General features: G+C 37.3%; 1 protein-coding gene across 1 annotated transcript; it reads right to left on the bottom strand.

Annotated features, from left to right (window-relative positions):
- Positions 1-9,581: 9,581 nt before the first annotated feature.
- On the bottom strand, positions 9,582-20,503 carry LOC123713252 (formin-binding protein 4-like). The gene is made up of 10 exons (XM_045666838.1): positions 20,094-20,503; positions 19,326-19,460; positions 18,871-19,039; positions 18,252-18,534; positions 16,952-17,713; positions 15,980-16,113; positions 14,262-14,382; positions 13,521-13,643; positions 9,839-10,063; positions 9,582-9,764 (listed from the first exon to the last, which is right to left on the bottom strand). Exons 1-10 carry the CDS (start codon positions 20,272-20,274, stop codon positions 9,669-9,671), a joined length of 2,229 nt encoding a protein of 742 aa, XP_045522794.1. The 5' UTR covers positions 20,275-20,503; the 3' UTR covers positions 9,582-9,668.
- Between the last annotated feature and the right edge of the window lie 556 nt (positions 20,504-21,059).

Genomic DNA, 21,059 nt, shown 5'->3' on the forward strand with positions numbered 1-21,059 from the left:
TGAATTCAACAGTTTGGTTGGTGAATGTGTGACAAAGATTGACTGTATGTGTAGAATTAGTATACATTTTAATAATCTTTCGGCGTTATGTAAGTACATTCCCAGCTATACATATGAATCACTTCGCAATACACAGGTGTTGAATTTCAAATAAAGTAATACGATCCCCATCCGTGCCTATAATGTTCGTAATGTCGAGCTGGAATACGGCAGGAATTCGTTTTATTACCACTCACCTCACGCACTGAAAATATATCACAGCACTTGCAGATTCTCTGAAGGAATAACGTTACATGATGGTGTTATTCATTAATATATTATGATTGAATAACATAAATGAAATTATTTTCTACAAAATTATCTTGAAGTATTTGCATAACTATAAATGACGCAGTTGTAATAGAAACGGAAACAATCTTAGATTTCCACATTTTCTGTAGATGGCACATGTACTCCACAGTGAAAATTCACGTGTACTCCACGTGAAGGGTTGACAAGACGGCAATACTGATCCGTAAGCTTTCTTGAAATCAATACACGTGACTTACATGACATCGACTACTTATCTTCGTCATAAGAAAAAAACATATCAGCTTCTATTTTATATATTATATTCGGTTCAAAGATACTTTATTGCTCAAAGAATCACATTCACTTTGAGAGAATATTAAATTTTAAGGTAGGATAACTGTGCACATCGTGTTATCAAATTATTAGAAAATCAAATAAAAACAACAGGCATTGTTTGACTGATAAATAGTAATAATTACTTAGATTCTTACATTCACAGACATAAATACATACATTTGAAAGGCATAGGTGAAAACATGCGAAAGACTTTGTTTACAGCGATTACATTGTACGGACTAAGATCCGTATTTGCTGCTGTGTATTGAATATTCTCATAAGATATCCGTGTGTCACCTTAAATTTGACTTGAAAATCTCAGCAATGAGCCAATTATACAACTTAGGCAAGTTAAATCTGTAAAGGTGCAATTTAATGTTCGCTTTAAGCAAAGTTCAGACCGGAATTCCGATAAAAACTTATTCAGTTAGGTCTTGAAGTTAAAAAGAAAAATAAAAGTTAACAGAAAAGCTGCTTATTTCGTTTTATATCGGGACGTGGTTCTAAGTTCCCTCACTGAAATAGAATAAATCTTCTGAATTATTCTTTTGTAAAAACTTTTCCTACTTATAGTTGTAAGGGAGCTTTTCGAATTATGGCTTTGTATGATGTTTTGTAACTTTTCATTTATTAGAAAAGAAGTATAAATAGATCCTTATTATATTTATTGTATTTAAAATGTAGATGTGTGGAAGTGGAAGGTAAAATCATGGTAATGAAACTGGTCTGTCTCACATGTCACTGGGCATCCAGGAACACGAAATTGATAAAGTTCGTAGGATCAGTCACTAAACAAGTAACGGATCTCTATATTTATTTCCTTCACTGGAGACGAAATATAATCCTTAAAAATAAAATAAACTTCCCCAATGAACATATATTAAAGAAGACATTACGAAGGAAACGTTGGAGATGAGAAAACCTCTGCACCAAAAACTCGAAGAAGCAAGGAAAGGGGTAATATAGCCTACCCGCGAGGAAAAAAGCTAGTAGTCAAAAAACCAAAGTATACTCCATAAGAGTGAAAAATAATGCATGCAATAATGGATGCAGGCTGAGAGAAAAAGCACAATCAAACAACACTTATTTTAAAACAAATATCGCAAATTAATTAGAAGTAGCCTTATCTAGCACTAGTCCCAGGCCCTTCTATCAACTAGATAATCGTTAACTTTGTAGTACGCCTTTTTACACAGCTTTTCTTTAATTATTAAAAGGCAGAGATAAAAAATCCTCTGGGATTTTATTAAAGCAGACTATTCCTTTTCCCAAAAAAGAATTACTTACTTTAGATAGTCTAGTTAGGGGAAATTGCAGCCTGCGTTTGTTCCGAGTATTAACATTTTGCGTATGTTCTGTTCTAGTAAACTTATCACTATTTTTGTATACATACATAATATTTTTATAAATATATTGCGAGGGAAAGGAAGAGTAGAAGATGCTGAGAAATAAATTCAAGGAAATTAATATTAATCAGGTATATTATCTCTCAGAGATGCCCCCAGTTAGTAAGCGAATTATTTTAATCGCGTAAGCTGCAGAACTAACTCTCTTCGCCAATCCGTTAATATGAGGGGACCACTGAAGTTTTTAATCCATGGTGATTCCAAGAAATAAAGTTGTGTCATCCAGATTCAATCCCCCATCATGTACAATTGGTCTAGTATCCATAACCCTTGCATTTTTTGCACAAAAATTAATGCATTTCGTTTTTTATGCATTAAGTAGAAGATTATTCATACTAAACCAATGAGCAAATGACTTTCGTTGTGGGCTTACTCAACAATAAAGCTGTGATAGGCCACTATTTACAATTGATTTAACGAGTTTAAGCGTGGACGTTGCAATCTCAATGTTGATCCACTTGAAGGACGTCCTTTAACAGCAACTACTGAAGATAACATCAGTGCTGTGCGACGCATGATAGAGGAAGATAAGAGAATCAACAGATACGGGCCTAGGTACAATACCTAGGCCCGTATCTGTTTAGGCGTTGTACCAGATGGATTCCCCATACTTTAACCGATGACCAGAAACACCTTCACATGGACTAATCACATGGACTAACTGGTATCGCCAAATTTTAGATAAGTTCAACGGCGGTGACTCAAATGCTGTATTTGACATTGTCACAGGTGATGAAAGCTGGATTTATTGCTACGAAGCCAAAACCAAAAGACAATCAGCTCAGTGGGTGTTTCCTTTCGAGGATCGGCTAACTAAAGTAAAGAAAAGGAAGAAGTCAAGGAAAACATATGATTGCCTCATTCTTTGGTCGGAAAGATCATTTCGCGCCAATTGTGCTAGAGGATGGAAGGACAGTTACTGCAGGCTGGTATGTCAATCGCTGTTTACCTGTCGTTTTGGAAAAAAAATGTGTGTATGTCGCCCTCGAAGCAGGATCGTCCTTCACCACGACAATGCTTCAGCGCACTCCGCAAAACGGACTGTTGAATATTTGACTATGGCAGGTGATCCGCAGTCATCCGCCAAACAGTCCTGACCTGACGCCCTGCGACTAAAGATAAATTCGAAGTATTCGCTTTACGAGCCCTGAAGATGTGGTGAAAGCGTACGAAAATGCCATAGAAGAGACCTCTAAAGAAGAATGGGCCCACTGCTTCGAATGCGACGATGTGTAAAGAGGAATGGAGATAACTTCGAAAAGCAATAAAAGTATTGGCAACTTTCTACATTAAGCCGTTTTTAATTTTCTAAACATTTTCAGTGTTAGCTAGGTATTATCAATATTTATTAGAGTTTTAAACACAATAAACTTTCGAACTTATTTATGTGTTTATTGCCTTTACAGATATAATATACCTAGGATAATAAAGGCAAAATCAAATTAATACGATTCAATTAATAATAATCAATATTAATTAATACTACAAATTAATTACAGCTTTGAATTATCTCTAGTAATTAGAAATGTATATGTATGCGTTACTATTAAGTCGATATATAAAGCGTATGATCCAAACTTAAAGGTGACCATTAAAAGTAAACGGCTTCTTAATCTTCAAAACGTTTCGTAGACATAGAACGGACGAAGAAGGCCTGTAAGAAACTTTTTTAACCACCATGTTTTTTTTTTTATATTTTACAAGGTACACCATAATACGTGACAAAATATTGTAGCGTTTAATAAAAAAGAAGTTCACTATGGATTATAAATTAAAATAGTTAGTTTTAACGTGTATGTTGCTTAATCGTAACGAATTAAGATAAAATCCTTAGATATATAATTACAATTAGTTAATTATTTCCTCTTAGATACTAAATTATTTTGAAGATCTATGAAAATAACAAATACTCTTTAATATTGTTACGAGCTAGGGGATCGGATAGAAAATGCCGTAGATTTCTCCAAAGGTTTATTTCTTGATGAGGAATTTATGGGCACAAATTAATTGCAGAGATGCACTAATAACACACAAAAACACAATCGCTTATTACTCCACTTATGCACACTTCACACAGTACTTTATCACTTGTATTCACTTTATTCACACTTTATCGCTTCAGTGTTTCTATCTTCTTATCGCATTCCAAACTAAACTAGAACCAAACTGACTAGTCGCGTTTCGGCTCACTTATAAATCCCTGGGAATAATTCTGAACAATATTCGAGAACTCTCTAGGCGGGCTTGCTACTGAGTAGCGATTGCGCAATTCTAGAACGTCTGCACTCTTTGTCTCTTTCGCACGTTGCTCCGTCCTTGTCGTACGGCGTTCTAGAGTGCTCAGTCAAGTTTCGAGAAAGTTCTGATCTTCTCTCTCTCTCACTCGTATCATTTCGTCCTTGTCTCACACCTAGAAAGTTCGGTCTAGAATATTCCTTCATCAAAGGGGTATTCCTAGGCCTGAAAACGGGTCTCCTGAAAACTGCACCAATCGACCACACATGTTCTGAAACCGACTGAAAAAAGGTTTCGGCTTCCTGAAAACTAGGGTAACATTATGGAAATTACAATTTTCTAATATGTGATTGACCCTCTCCTGAAACGGTCAGAAATCATATGAAATGAAAAAGCTGCTGAAAAGTTCTCTAACTAGTGGAAAAATCTAGAAACATGGCAGTCAACCCGTCTTCGTAACAATATCATACAACATTAAGTATGACAAATTTGTCTAAGTCGCTCAAGCGATGTAGATTCTACTTCCTATAAACAAACGTAAAATATTAACTCTTTCTATAACATATCTACAGACGGAGTCAACCGGGGATATTTCACGCTTAGTCATCGGAATGAAAAGGAAATAACACCGAGCCTTTAGTGATAGTAAGAATTACACATAGGTCAAAATGGATTTCGATGAATAAATTTGACATCATTTGTGTGCGATAGTGACTACATTTAGACATATATTTTTAGCCTTTGTGACTTATATTTTTATATTCTAGATGAAACTATAATTATTTTGAGTGGTATAAACCAGTAGATATTGGCTTAGAAATGTTTGAGTCTGATGCAGATCTGCTACTCTATTCTACACCCTATTTGAGCGCTACGAGAGTTTATGTGTCTTAGGTCCAACCATTCATTAAATATCCATACTAAAACACCGTACAGAAGAGAAGAAAGTACTAAACATTACCGATTGTCCCCAAGGCTCTAAGTTTTTAATAGCCAGTATATTGCTTTGTAGTGCCAAGATGTGTAAGCGAGTATTAATTGATCCGAACACTCGAGCGTATAGCATAATTTAGCGTTCAGTTTCTGTCGTTGATTGAGAATTGAGGTAATACTGAGAAATACATTCGCAAGAATGAATCTTAGTAAATTTTGATTAATTAATTTGATGAGAGCTCACCCACTAATTAACAAACGACATATCTAGTAACTATAAACCTCGAGAATGTGTTTGTAACCTCACATTCGTAAATTAATTATTTTTGAACATGTATTAGTGAATTTAAAAGTATAATAATCCTGTAATGTTATTATAAAAATCAGTGGCGCTACAACCATTTTAGGTCTAGGCCTCAGATTTCTATATCTGTTTCATGATTATTTGTTGATCTAATTAGTAGGTGATCCGCATCCTGTTCCTGTGCCTGACCCATGCCGGTGACTTTTGGGGTCTAAGGTATACCATGCCGGCTTCCTCACGTTGTTTACCTTCACTTATCGAGCAAAATTTTAAATGCGCACATAGAATGTATTCATTGGTGCACAGCCGGGGATGGAACCGACGACCTTAGGGATGAGAGTCGCTCACTGCCCATCTTAGGTATAGGTTTGTGGGCTCAGTTCTGCTGTTAGGCTCCCAATAGGTCCGTTGTGCATAAAGTCCTGGCTAACTAAGGCAGCCTAAGCCTCCTGGGCACTTCGCAGGCTTCACAGAGCGACCTCACTGTTCCGAGGACTTAAGCACGTCTCGAATTCCAGGACTACGTGGGTGACTGATTCCTCAGCGTTGAAGCAGCCTCTGCAAATGGAGCTGTCTGTCGCGCCTAGGACAAAAAGATGTTTATTAAGGGGACAATGGTCCGTAATTGTCCCTATCATTGTATTGAGATTTCTGTTTAAGTTTTTACGTTTCTTTGTCAGTTGCGGGTTAACTGCTGGCATAGCCATTTTGGACTGTCTGCAGTCTGCACTTCGCGACCATCGCTGATTTTGGAGTTCTGCAGATCTTTGGCGAATCCAGGTTCGAACCTGCGAGAAGGGTAAAGGAAGGAGCGTATACGGGCCAGCAGGCATCATTTCCGAGCCTCTCCTCGCAAGTTCATCGGCAGTTCCAATTAATCTAAAAATAATGAAAGTGACAGTTAAGGGCCATTGTCTCCTAAATAAACATCTCTTTGTTCTTGGCCCTCCAGACAGTCCCTTGTGCAGAGGCTATTCAACGTAGAGGAACCACTTAGCCACGTAATCCTGGAATGCGTGGCTGTGGCTTCCCAATAAGCAGAAATCCTCAGTAGTTATGTAGCTCCATAAAGCCCAGGAAACTTCTGAGCTTCTGGAAGGACCTGGGCTAGCTTACTTTGCCAAGACTTAACGTACAACGGACCAAATGTGCGTGTGTCGGAATTGAGTCCACCATACATCTACTATTAGCCATACACTACTTTTAACTCCATAAACAAGATATTCGAGACTATTGACATATAAAATACCAATATCTATCTGATTAAAACGTTTTAAAGTTTTTCTGAACCAATATTACTTAGGTCTAGGGTTAGGTGTTAATTTATCAAAGTATGTTTTGCCCACTAGTCATACTGCCACCAAAAATCAAAACTTTAGTTTAGTCACCTTATACCTAATAATCCTTGGACTAAATTTGATATAACTGAAGTTCTTGGGAGTAGAAAGTTTTGCATGTTCAGCTCGTCTACGAAACTTTACTTTCACGGATACTTTACTATTTCCTTAAAAAAGTTATACGAAACCCTTCCCGCCCAAGCTGACGGTTAAATAATAATAAAGGTTAAATAATTTATTGGACTGCACTCAACAAGTTTTATAAACCATAATCTTTGACTTCTTTTGTAGTTTTCATGTTTGTATATTATAGTGCATAAATCAACTTATCGATTGTGAGGTCAGGAGTCAATAAGTAATAAGAAGGCGGTTTTCTGTGCCTGACCCACGCTCGACTATTCGAGTCGAAGGTCGAAAGTGAAATGTGCACATAGACAGAAAGTTGCACAGCCGGGGTTCGAACTTGCGACGTCATAAGAGAGTCGCACGCTAAAGCCACTAGGCAAACACTGCTTTAAGTTAGAAAACGAGTAAAATCACGGTATAATTTTTTTATAAAATAATAAAAAAACAAATATAAACCCTTAGCAGTGTACCTATAACACAGTATTTCCTCGCTGTATACTTATTCGTTGAGCGAGGAAAGCACCGGCTCCGGGATCATCGGTACCAGGCACCGACTGATGATGTAGTTGAGCGCGGCGTGATTAGGAAAAGGACCTGCACTCTTTTGGCAGTGGAGGTCATGGTGTGTAAGGCTACTTACTTACTTCAAAGCCACAGGTTCAATAAGAATAGACACATAGTTGTCTTTTGGGCACTCCTAAGCGAACGATGAATACGAAGATATTTAGGGTCCAAAAGGGTGATAAGCATTAAGCCAACCCTAGTCTTACAGACACCAACTTTGCGCGGTCTGTTATGGAAGTGTGACCTAATAAGTATAAATAAGTTTTGCTCTATTAATGTTAAAGATAGAGGCTAAAATCATTGAATGCATAATTCGAAAGACACAGTCGATTTAACTAATTTTAAAATTTAACAGTGGTACATCACACAAAACATTAAATTACTATAGTAGCAAACGATTTGTAACAAAAAACAAAAATGACAAATTTAAAACTTTGTTAATATTTTTTTTTAAACTTATTTGAAAGCGTCGATCTACTACTTCAGTGATCTGGAAGTTTTCATTGAGCGTGTTGTTCTCATTATAATATTTCGCCCTGCAGGGTAAACGTTTTTTTATTTGTTAAAAAATATTTTAGTATTAAAAATTGTGATGTTAATTTGAAAATATCAGCAACTATGCGAACGCAGTTTAATACATTAACACCAACCTAGGCCTAACCAACGGCTCGATCCTTGCATAAACAAAACACATGTTATTATAATTAAAATCATTGTCGTAGCTGATTTTTAAAGCCGATTGGTTGTCTCAAAAATATCTTCTTTCACATCCACACTCCAATCCCGACCCAATCCTTATGACGACGCCCACGGGTCATATTTTACATTTTTCTCTCAGAAATAATGGATTATGTCTGTAAAGTATATTGCTTTTATCTTACGCGGTTTGGCCGTAAATAACTAGATTTTACGAGACCATCGAAGTACAATGAACTAAAAGGCTCTACTTAAATTAATTAGAAATCTTAAAAGCGTTATTTCAAATCTAACCTTGAAAACTTTTTTACCAGGACTAATTAATATAATACAACATTTAATGCGCCAAAATTATGCGGAACACAAAATAAGTATTCATCAATAGATCGAGCCTACAGCGGCGAAAACTTTTAATGGACAAAGTTTAATCTACCAAGAAATGGATACGTTACTCGTAAATCGGTGTTGCGGGCGAAAAATTTACGTGATATATTTGACTTTTACTGTATTCTATTATTGTTAAAGTGTTTTTGTTTTACTTCACTCAGGAATGTTCTCGTTTAGTTGTTTATTAAGCCAAGACGTGATTAGTCAGGTATAATAAATAACTTTTTTTTAAATCTATATATAAATAAATAAAAGACAGAATGTCCAAATTTCCAAAAACAATCGTCACGATCAGCTACACCAAAACCCCTGTCCTGTGTACGATTTTAAATAAATATTTCCAGACGCTGTAGTGTACGGTTTATAACTAATAGAACAGACACATCTTATTCACATACTCTAAAATCATTGTACAAGTCTCAGGCGACGCTCGATTAACTTGACCCAGATCCAAATCCCAGGTTACCACTTCAATTCCTTTGTTGAGCTAAATGTTCTACGTTTTTCATTTACTATTTACAAATTACCTACCTTTGTGACGTATTTTAGAACGTTCTTAAAATACGTAAAAAATTTAAGAATTGGAGATGTAGACTTCAAACTGTGACTTTCTTGACTTCAATCTCACACTTTTTTCGGTACCAAAACCTTAAGACGCGCAGAAACAAAAAAAAAAACAATTCCATCTCCAGTTCGGTGCTCCTCCGTCACCGGAGCTTGGTCGGCCGCAAGTCTCGTGATGCCTGTCCTGTGCCAATACAGCAACTTCTGCGCAGCCATTACCCTCATCCACAACAATTAGTATGAGATGGGAGCGGTCATGATCCAACACGTGGCCCAGGTACACAACTTTTATGAATAGGCTTTTCGACATTCCAACCCAAAAAGATAATAGAGCCAGTATGGAACACCCCGAGTAATTCAGGAGACAAAAGCATAAACTACGTAAATAAAACAAAATGCATTACAATAATTATATTAATCTTTCTAAGTACAAAATTAACACTAGTATATACACTTTAAGAGGCGAACACGGAAGTTATTAGTGTGACCTCAATCCGAGTCGATGTCTTCGGCCACCTGCTGCCACTTCGCGACCAAGGAGGAGACCGTCTTCTGCTTCATTCCTATCGAGCTCGAAATCTTCACCTGTGAAACGAATATTTTTGATGAGTGAGTCATCGCGTCCCACTCGACGACCTGCCGTCGGAGAACTGTCTCACCTTCGATTTCTTCTTGATCTTTTCCTCTTTCGGCGTTTTCGAACATCTGTCTCGCTCGCTCCTCTCGTATCTGCTCTCCTCTCTCTTGTCCTTTTTGACCGCGTCCTTTTCGCTCTTCTCTTTCAGTACGGGCGAGTTGGTGCCCGACGACGGATTGGACTTCTCCAGTTCGGCCAGATCGTTGTAGAAAGATAACAGTTCGTCGCCTATTTCTTTCTTAGACTCCTGAAAATTGTAATGAGTTTGGATCAATCGAGAATTGGTCGATACTTTGCCGTCACCCAACGAAGGAGATTGTAGGAAATGAAACATAATCGTAGCTAATAGTTATTGCGCAAAATGTGCGTTTATTTGTCTATTTCTTGAGAAAAACTAAGGTCTGAGTTAATTGATGGTCGTCGTAGATATATGCGAAACATGAGCTTATAAAATAAAATCTAACTAACATAAAATCGGGGGTAGTGGGGTTGCGACGCTAGACTAACAAAAAACTGACTGCTAACTGGAAGTATGTGTCGCAGTAAAATAGTTAAATCAGAGAGTTAATTGAATCTCTAGACAGTTAATTAAATGTCGATATTCAATCAATTCGCTAGCAATTTGATTTAAATAAAGCAGCGTCGAAAACGTTTAACTATCTGTCTGACCGAAAGCCAGCGAGTTGATTAACAATGCAAAACAAGAGTCCGCTATGATTGTTTCATTTGTTATTGTTATTTCGGTGTGATGATGAAGAACTGAGAGCTTGGACATTCCGTGTTTGGCTTTATTGTAAATGGTTAGGTTAGGTTAATCTTATTGCGTAGCAACGTTTACGAAACTCGTTAAACGTTTCATTCATTCACTTGTCTGATGGAAATTTAGCGACTTGATTGATTATCGATTTTTAATTAACTGTCTAGAGATTTAACTCTCTAATTTAACTACTTTACTGTGACTTATGGATTCTTAAAACCAAGTGACACATCTGTTACCAATTAAGAACATAAGTGTAGTCGACCTTTTGGACATTATGGCTTCACGTGAGCGATGATTGGTTGCATTTGGTTTGCGCTTCTAATTATTAACTAATATGCCGTGGAGGTCGTATAATAAGAAATACTACCAACGGTCCTTTGACATTACGTAAGATACTTCACTGCATTCGGTTTTATTTTTAAATTAAACAATAAATAGGCCAACTATATGTTCATCGATTTATCATCTTAATATATATAGTTTGTCCGCGATGGACTCCTAAACTACTTAACCGATTTTAAATAAAATTGGCACACCGTGAGCAGTCTGCTCCAACTTAAGAGATAGGATAGCTTAGATCTTTAATTATAGTCGCAATTTTATTTTATTGCAAATTATTTGTCTATAATTATTTGACAGTCACAATTATCTGTTAAGTCCAAAATATTCTAACAGATGTCGATACTTTTCGACTGTATTGAGTAATAATAATAAGCTACAACTCAATATCATGATTACCTCGTGTTATTGAGGCTAAAGTATAAATTAAATTGAAATTCAATTATTTCTACTTTTTAAATTTTTGATGTTAGCATAGCCAACCACGTGTTACTAAGACCGAAGTGTAATTGAAACTCAAATTATAGTGACGATAATACAGTGAAATTATTCTTTCGTGTCACGGTATTAAGGCTAACTAAACCACATTAAGGAGGAACGAAGTTCGCGGGGGCAGCTAGTTTATTATAAAAACAATTTTTGACGTGACAACGTCATATAATTCGATGGAGCCGGCTGCTCGCACAAAAAACATGACTCTTGCGGCGTTACTTCGCTCTGAGGCTTTCCATTTAAGGCTCGAAGTGCGAGCGATAGAGCGGAACGAGCGGACAAAGAGGCACAATCTATTAATCAAATCAAACAAATATAATTTAAATTTTCCTTTTGAAAAAGCAACCATTCAATGAGTATTTTCTTATGACGTTGTCACGTTCAACTATCGTCAGTAAACCGACTTTACAGACAACCGATTTTTTAAAGTATTAATAATAAATATCGTTTTGTATATGTATATGAACATCTATTCGCCCAGTTGACGCATCTTTTACTAAATAGAATTCAGATAAAATTTTGAATTGCCGCCAAATTAATATAAAAAGCCAAGAAAGTAATGTTATTCTCAAATTTCAGAAAGGAACGAGTTATGGAGGTTTTTTTTTAATGTTTCTAAATAGGCGTCGAAGCGGCCATTAACAGAGAATAAACTCCTACATGTATAATACATAATGTGTAATTAAAAGTGAGATGTGATTATTACTGAATGTGTATATTTTTTTACGAACATTTGTACATTTAAGTTATACTTTCTTTGTTCATAAGTGTGTCTAATCATATAACCATCACTGTATATATATGTAACTTAACTCATGTTAAGATTATATTGTTACGAAGACGGGTCGACTGCAGTGTTTCTAGATTTTTCCACTAGTTAGAGAACTTTTCAGCAGGCTGTAATATGATTTCTGACCGTTTCAGGAGAGGGTCAATCACACATTAGAAAATTGTAATTTCCATATTGTTACGCTAGTTTTCAGGAAGCTGAAACCTTTTTTCAGTCGGTTTCAGAACATGTGTAGTAGAGTGGTGCAGTTTTCAGGGGACCCGTTTTCAGGCGTTTTCAGGCCTAGGTATAACCCTTTGATGAAGGAATATTCTAGACCAAACTTTCTAGGTTTGAGACAAGGACGAAATGATACGAGAGAGAGAGAGAGAAGATCAGAACTTTCTCGAAACTAGACTGAGCACTCTAGAACGCCGTACGACAAGGATGGAGTAACGTGCGAAAGAGACAAAGAGTGCGGACGTTCTAGAATTGTGCAATCGCTACTCAGTAGCAAGCCCGCCTAGAAAGTTCTCGAATATTGTTTAGAATTATTCCCAGGGATATATAAGCGAGCCGAAACGCGACTAGTCACCTTTAGTTTTGAATGCGATAACAAGAGCGAAACACCGAAGCGATAAAGTGTGAATAAAGTGAATACAAGTGATAAAGTACAGTGTGAAGTGTGCATAAGTGAAGTAATTAGTGACTGTGTTTTTGTGTGTTATTAGTGCATTTCTGCAATTAATTTGTGCCCATAAATTCCTCATTGATTTACCAAGAAATAAACCCTTGAATAAATCCACGGCATTTTCTATCCGATCCCCTAGCTCGTAACCTTAATATTATTTTCTTGTATAATATAATTTTTCTTTCTAATGCAGTATTTCATCGATGTTGGTTGAACTTTCCACCGCTACATACAGCCTAACGTTAAACATATGTAAATAAATAGGAAACCTGGCTATTTCGTTGCAAAATCGAGATAGTTCTCTTAGCAGTCCTATATCATCTTGATTATCTTGGGATTTCGGCGGCGATACTTTTTTTATTCTTTTACGTTAACAACAACCACCTATTTGGATCAGAACCCATTGTTGTTAGCACGCTACTTGTCAGTAGATGGCGTCAATAATGTCAAGAAGTTTCACTTTACCATTTAATAAATTATACATAATAATGCCAAATTTGATGCAAAAAAAACTTTTAAATAATAAAAAATATAAATTTTCAATATGGACGCGGTACCGTAAAGCAGAAATCAAAATAAGGCCATTTCGAATATTGCAGCCGTCTATAGACTGTCAAGTTTTTCTAAATATCAATAATAATCGAGAGAATTACCGGCGGCGGCGGTAGAGGCAAGTGAGCGTCCGTCCCCGGCGGCGGCGGGTCGTGCCAACTCGGCGGCGGCGGTGGCGACACGCGCGACGGCGACGACGTACACGGCGGCGGCGGAGGCTCTTCCTGAAAATCATTTCATTATATTTTGAAACGATTAACGAAATCGCCCAACCTAGGCTCTTTCGCTCTGGCTCTAAAGGAATACTCAATTCTTACAAATTATAATTAAAACGCCGCGATACAAACACGATTTGCCCTTGCTTTGACGGTTGTGGCCGAGAACATAGCTCGGGAACACCTTAAGATAGGCTCGTACTGTCTGGCCTGACAGGAAAACAGTTTAATTCTTAATATGTACTCCTGGAATCCTTGTGGACCTTGAATTGAAATCCCAGTAATTTGGAACCTACGTTTTCCACGAATAACGAAAGTCATTAATAAATAAACAAAACTAAATAGATTATGAAACGGAGAACATAAATAAAAAAAAACGTATAACCCTACAGATAATCAGCAAAATATGTTTTAAATTCACTCTGGCATTGAGTGTCCATGGGTATCGCTTAACATCACATCAGATTTTGCCCGTGTGCTTCGTAATAATAAAAAAAATATCATCAAAAAAGTAATATCCAGAAATACGTGTACACCTGGAAAACTGATGAACAAGTTCTGTTAAAATAGAGACTGTTCCCAGACGATACTGTGAGCAATGAAGGCCAATGAAAACGATCTACGTACCACAGCCGTGTCGGGCGGTGGTGGCGTAGTGCAAATGTCCATGTCGGTGCTCGCGACAGCGGGGTACTCCCACTGCACGAAACCATCGGCCTCTCGCTTGTAGCTGTATCGCGCCTCCGACCTGCGGCAGACACATGCGTACAAACACCCGCCGTGGCTCGCTACGTTAGTGCCCGGTGAGTTAACTTCTCGGTTGACAGTTTAACTCAAAATAACCACGCTCACTAGCGGGCCACACCGTTCGCATGAACGATGGCAGATCGACAAAGCCAAAATTCATTTATTCATATAGGTAACGCAATGTACACTAAAAAGAAATATACATTAAATGCTTTTAATTTTACATTTACTGCCAGTTCTCAAATCAAGGGCGTAGAACGGAAGAGAAGAACTGGCAATAAACTCTCCGCCACTATTTTTACAACTTTAGCAAAGAGGGTAACGAGGTGGAAAAGGGGAAAAGAAAGAGCTTTAAAAAGTCGGTGGAGAAGATGCTCCAGATGAAAGCCTCCAAAGAGAGAGATGGGGCCAGTTGGGGAGATTTATACTATACGAGAGGTCTTTTGAAAAAAAAAAACTTAAACTGCCAAACCCAGATGTAAAATCATGGGGCCTTAAGCTATCAAACGTTAAATATAGAAACTTATATTGACAATATCGAAAAATATTCTCAATATACGTTACTGCAAATTCTCAACAAAATGTATACCAAACCCATAAATCAAGCTGTAATCGTTCCGATCGGACGATACGACCGTACAAACTTCAAACCTCTAAAATAACACCGCAACACAATCGTGACGTCGTCCAGATATTTCGAACGAAACGTTTAGACGGCGCACAATCGATTACGGTGTCATTAAGGTATTTGATCCTTAAGAGGCCATCGCCGGAGGTTTTCTGGAAAAGATCAAAGCGCATTATCCAAGAAATAAAATTAGAAATAACTGAAATCGATTCTTACCAGAGTTCGCGGCCGCCATCTCGGAATCGCCTCTCGCGCCGGTCGACGATTCTTCGCTCTTGTTTTGCTTCAACAATTTGTTGTTGCAACTTTTAATCCTTCACAATTAAGTCTGACAAGCCCGGCCGACATGAAGTGCCGTCAATACGGGCCTTAGAAATTTCGAGAAACTTTTATATCGAAGTGCCATTCGTCGGGTAGTTACAAAAAAACTCAATATTAATGTAAACACTTTATTACATTAAATCCAAATCGGGTAATTTATCACAGACGCACTCGAGTCGCGAAGTTCTTTGCTAATACATTAATGAAATGTCGGCAGATATTAGTGGGACACATTATAAACGTTCGCGCTAATCGAACTGTCTACACACAATATACAACAACTTTTTTATTTTAAATCTAATCAAATACGAACTTTGAATCCGTACACCGACTTAAACATAAACTCGACTGTTACTTAAACTGTCCAAAGAGAACATTTTCATTGCTCAATACAAAAAAATTAAGAACAGATTAACAACACAAAGTTCGCGGACGAAGGGAGAATCCGATAGACCATCCAATACGGCCGACATGTATTTGAGGCAACTCTTTCGCTTTACTCAAAATAAATAATACATAAATTATAATTTATTATATAAATCGCATATATTATATAACTGATCGGGTTCTCCCGACGCATCCTACGCGCACGTTGCTGCGTATGCGCGTGTGTCTGCAAGTGCGTAGATGAGTATAGAGAAGCGCGTACCTCTGGAAGATGCAGAGCCATCCCGCGGGCGCGGCTCGGAGCTCGTGCGAGGTGAGCGCCCGCGCGGCGCTCTCCACCCATCGGCGCCAGTACGTCGCGGTCAGAGCTCCGGACCGGAAGGCCGACACCAGGGTCTGAAGTAAACGCGCCTTTAGCTTAAACCTCTCGACGTATCGTGATCTCCCCGTACGTGGGAATATTGTGACCGAACTACGAGTACGCGGTGCACGTCGTAACGATACACTCCTTATTCCTAGTTTCATATCATTACGAGCAATAATGTACTCTATCCTACAGGAAACCTTTTCGCTAATTATATATATATAGGTGTTCGAAATACATAATTTCAATTTAATAATTTTTGATGAGGGTAGTCCCAAATATTTTTTCTCGGCCGATCGTCACATTTATTTGTTGAGTCATTGTTGAGATTTACTTGGGTTACGTTAGACAGATTTTTATTTTGATATATAGTTTTTGTTAATTATAATTGATATTAGTTACGTTCACTATGTATAATTTTATAGCGTTTTTGAGAAGTCTAACCTCTCTTTGTTCCCAAACAAATAGAATTTCTCCAAATCCTTACGGCTGATAATATTGTGTGCCTTTCTTCCTATATATTGTAACGAGGTATGTACTCAGGACTTATTATTCCAGTATAAGATTGTGTATCGACGGCCACCGAACCGTCCTTTGTGGTACAATAGGCAGTATAGAGGCTTCTTTGGAAACACGACATAAACCTATTTATAAGCAACCCTCTCATCTTTAACCGCTTCCTTTAAAACCAAATTATATAAAACAGTTTGATCACAAATGATGTGTTAAGTAGAAAGCATAATACTATGTGGGGACTGGTGCAACTGACTTTAGCTAAACGTCCCATCCCATATTCAAAGCCAGTAAAATGACATTTTTCTTTCAATACCGACACAAAACAATCAACAACAGCAATAGAACGTTGCCTACCTGCATTTGAACCGTCATCTCTTGGAGCGGGGTGAGCGAGCTCGGCTGCACCTGACTCAAATACTTCAACTTGGCCTCCACCAGCTCCGCTTGATCGTCTAAGACTTCGTCCTTTTCGTTCAGCACTTCTCCCCTCGTAAACGACAAGCCGTTTCCGTAATTGATCGCGTCTTTGGCGGTTCCACCTTCGGCGGCCTCGTCTTTGCCGAAGCCGAGGCCGGTTCTTTCGCTGGAGAAGCCTTCGATGAACTCACTGTATTTCGTCGTGTACTCGGGCACTTCTATTCTCTGCGTCTTCGGGAGGACCGAGTTGGATATTCTCAGCTTCTTTCTCGGTTCCGTTGCGTTTGATAGGTAAATGTTTGCCTTCTTCTCTTCGGCCTGGTCGCTCGAGGGTGGAGGTGGAATCGGGTCTTTCGTAATATTTATTGCGCTGGGAAACAATGCAGGTCCGTTCTCCTGGAGCTCCTCGGGCTGTCGAGGTTTTGGCGAATCGGAAGCGCCATTCTTATCGAGACTATCAATTTTTGCCATTTTCGGCAACTCTTTCTTTTCAATTTCCTGGAGGAGTTCATCGATGTCCAGATCTTTCGTCGATTTTGGTGAATCGGTTCTCGAATCTTCTTTTAGGATCTTTTGTAACTCGGACGGTATGTCTCCGCCGAGTTTCTCCAACAGTTTTGCTTTGTCTTTTAGCTGTTTTAATAGCTCGTCCTCTTCTTGGCCGTCTTCGTCGTCGGCTTTTGAGGTGGATATTGTTTGCTGTAAAATTCCAAATTATTTTATTGTTTCGTCGAAGGAAACCTATCTTAATTGAACTTTTGTCCAGGTTCAGATTGAAAACTTAGCCATCAACTTGCACGTAACTAAATCAACATCGATACGAGTCTTTTCAATGTCGACAAGATTGAGGACACATTATGTAATCCAAAACGTAATGTGCCGAAAATGTATGTCTACATTGTAAATAGAGTGTGATCACCATTAATGAAGCGTCGCACTCAATTTCAAGACTCGTCCCGACCTTGAAATGTTACGAAACGCACTTTTCAGTTAACATTTTTCATCATTTGAAAATTTCCCCTTTTTTTACTTTTCTTATCTGACACATACATAGCTTTTACCACACAAATGCCATCTTTTTTAGTATAAACAAAATATTTACACTATTTGTCATTATATATGTATAGATATCAACATAGTTAATTTTAACAATAAAAAATTTAACTAGACTACACTAAAAATACAGTCCTTTAGAGTCAGACTACACTGAAAATAACATAATCTGTAAAATACGTACCTGTTCCCTAACTTCTTCACTTAATACAATCTCTGGTGGCTTTGGCTTATCGACAACTAAACCCGGTGGTAATTCTGGTCCAATGGGTGCCGAATAACTCTGATTCTCCGGCAATGATGGTCCAAATTCGACTGCCTTGGTTTTCTGTCTTTTCACTACCGGTTTAGCTGTGACCTGTTTCAGTGCCGGTTTCGATTCCGGCAAAGGTTTCTTTGGACTTTCTTGTTCATCATTGGACTCAGAATCCGAATTATGGTAGGATGTTATCAGTTCTATTTTATATCTAAAAAAGTGCTATACATATTATGAAAACTATAATATAAGATAAATTTATAGTTTTAACTATGATGCAGCCCCTGTCCGGGAGAAAGCCTCCTCCAACTTTTTCCACCCTAATTTATTGTGCCATTGTCATCCAATTTCTACCAATATGAAAACTATATGTTGTAATTTTTTTTATGCTAAAAATGGCAAATGGGCCGGAGGCTCACCTGATGTTAAGTGAAAACGCCGCCCATGGGCACTCGCACTGCCAGAAGATTGGTTGGGAAATACTTCAGTGGGCATCTGGTTCCCCATTGTGGTGGTGTACAGAGGTTAAAAATAAATCAATACTCACTCATCATCACTATCATTTGACGGTCTCTTCTTAAAATTCTTTTTGTCTTTGAATTTTTCATTGGTCTTGCTAGGTTTTGTTATAATTTTTGGTATTTTATTTGAATTCTGCTTTTCAACTAGTGCTTGCTGGTATAGCTGCCATTCTTCTGCTGATACCTCTGTGTTTCCTGAAGTGAGATGTGCAGTTTAAAATTTAACCGTTATTTTAATAACATATGTTAATGTTGGCCTAGAGTCTGCAAGCAACTTTTAACCTTGGGATTGTGCGTTTGCATCATTCATTTATGAAATTTTATTTCTATGTATGTCTAATAATAAACACAGAGGGCCATACTTACTTATCTTTAAGAAATAAAAATGATCAAAAAAACTGATGTAATATGTGATCCAGACCCAAATTATTGTACCGATGTACCGCCATTAGATTGTTTAAGCTTAATGTAATCTACTAACCGGATGTTGTCAAGTGCTGTTGGGCTAATTTAAGCGCTAACAAGTACTCTGGTGGAGCTTCCCAAGTGACTGCATTTGTTTGTTGATTCCAATAGTATGTGAAGCCACTGTTTTCATCATAACAGGCAGACCAAGCTGAAAAAATTAAATGAAATATTAAACTAGTCCATATTTAAAGTTATATAAAAAATAGAGTCAAAACCATTAACAACGACAATGTACTGGTTATATCGACCAAAATCAAGAGTCCCAAACTGAAGACTGAATTCTATCATATTAGGTGCTTAATAACAATGTCATCAGTTATGACTATCCGTTTTCAGGACCAAATATGAGTAGTCCCTTTGATGTTGTTATAACAGATTTTGACTGTACATAGTTTACAGCTAATTTAGCTACTATCTTCCTTATAACTAATGCTTTTACTTAAATTTTTCACCATTAATAGATTTTTGATAAAAAATACAATAGATAGTGGAGAACAGTTTATTTAAAATTAAAGCAATTACAAAATATTACAGAATCTATTAATTGATTTACTATGAGCATAGTAGGCCTTGTGGCTTCATTGTGCGACTATAATCTGTGAGGTTGTTAATTTCAGTACCAGGCTGTGCATCAAAAAACTTTCTTAGTATTTACCATTCGCTCAAAAAGGAAACTGACATGTCTTAGCTCCAAAAAGTCCATGGTGTGTGCCAAGCACAGGAGGCTGATCACCTACTTGACTATTAGTTAGACAAATGCTTAAAAAAAGAAAAAGCTTACGACAATGTGAAATTGGTGGAGGATGAATGGCAGCAGACGCGTGGTGGTTCACATAGTTCGTGGGCAACGCAGCAGGCGCAGGTGCACAATGGTGTAGCTGTTTAACCGGCGAAGCATCCTCCAACTCTTCATCAGAATCACCGTAGCTTACGAGTAAGCCTAATGGATTAGTTTTATTCATATTTGTACAGTACTAGGTTGTTATAGTATGCCGAATGTAAAACCACACTTTACTAATTGGCAACCACTTTTCAATTCACCGAATACCAGACAATTACATTATCATATTGTTTAATGTTTTTTTAAATTGTTTTGACACTTTGATAATTAAGAGTTAGTTGCAAATGTTTTATTCATTAATTAAAAATTTACAAAAATAACAATTTGAAATTCCTCAAATCTAAACACAATCTAAATACTAAATACATCTGTCATCTCAATTATGCTGCACAGATTACAGTTTTATAGAATTTTATGGTCTGGTAACAAGACGTTTACTTATTTTTAATGTGAAATTTCACTTAGTTATTTAAAATATCATCCACGCCGTATTTTTAACGCATTTTTATAATACACTATAACACTTTTTGTTTTAAAGTAAATCACACAAGTGGCGGCGGAAGGGATCCCTAACTTCCATTATTTCGCTTTCCAATACTAGGCTACGAAAAGTGAACATTCGGCGTCCTATATCTTCTATAATATAAAAATGAATTGCAAAATGTGTTGTTAAGCGCATAACTCTATAACGCCTGGAACAATTGTACCAATTCTTTTTTTTTTAATGTTCGTTGAAGTCTAAGGATGGTTTTTACGGCAAGAAAAAATCGAATAATTTCCGGGAAAACCCTAAAACAGCCCTTTTCTTTTTCCCATACAAACGTTTAATAAATAAAATGTAGAGTCAATTTGAACTTTATTGCTATGCAATAAAGTTCATATTAAATTACAAGCACTCACTGTTGT

This window comes from Pieris brassicae, chromosome 8, assembly GCF_905147105.1.
Source record: "Pieris brassicae chromosome 8, ilPieBrab1.1, whole genome shotgun sequence".
NCBI lineage: Eukaryota > Metazoa > Arthropoda > Insecta > Lepidoptera > Pieridae > Pieris > Pieris brassicae.

Bases quoted from the DNA above. Each gene is read 5' to 3' on its own strand.
- LOC123713252 (XM_045666838.1), bottom strand. From the start codon at position 20,274: ATGAATAAAACTAATCCATTAGGCTTACTCGTAAGCTACGGTGATTCT. The intron at 19,040-19,325 runs GTTAGTAGATTA...ATCTCACTTCAG, and splicing joins ACAGCACTTGACAACATCCG to GAAACACAGAGGTATCAGCA. The intron at 10,064-13,520 runs GTAATTCTCTCG...TACAATTTTCAG, and splicing joins TGCCTCTACCGCCGCCGCCG to GAGTCTAAGAAAGAAATAGG.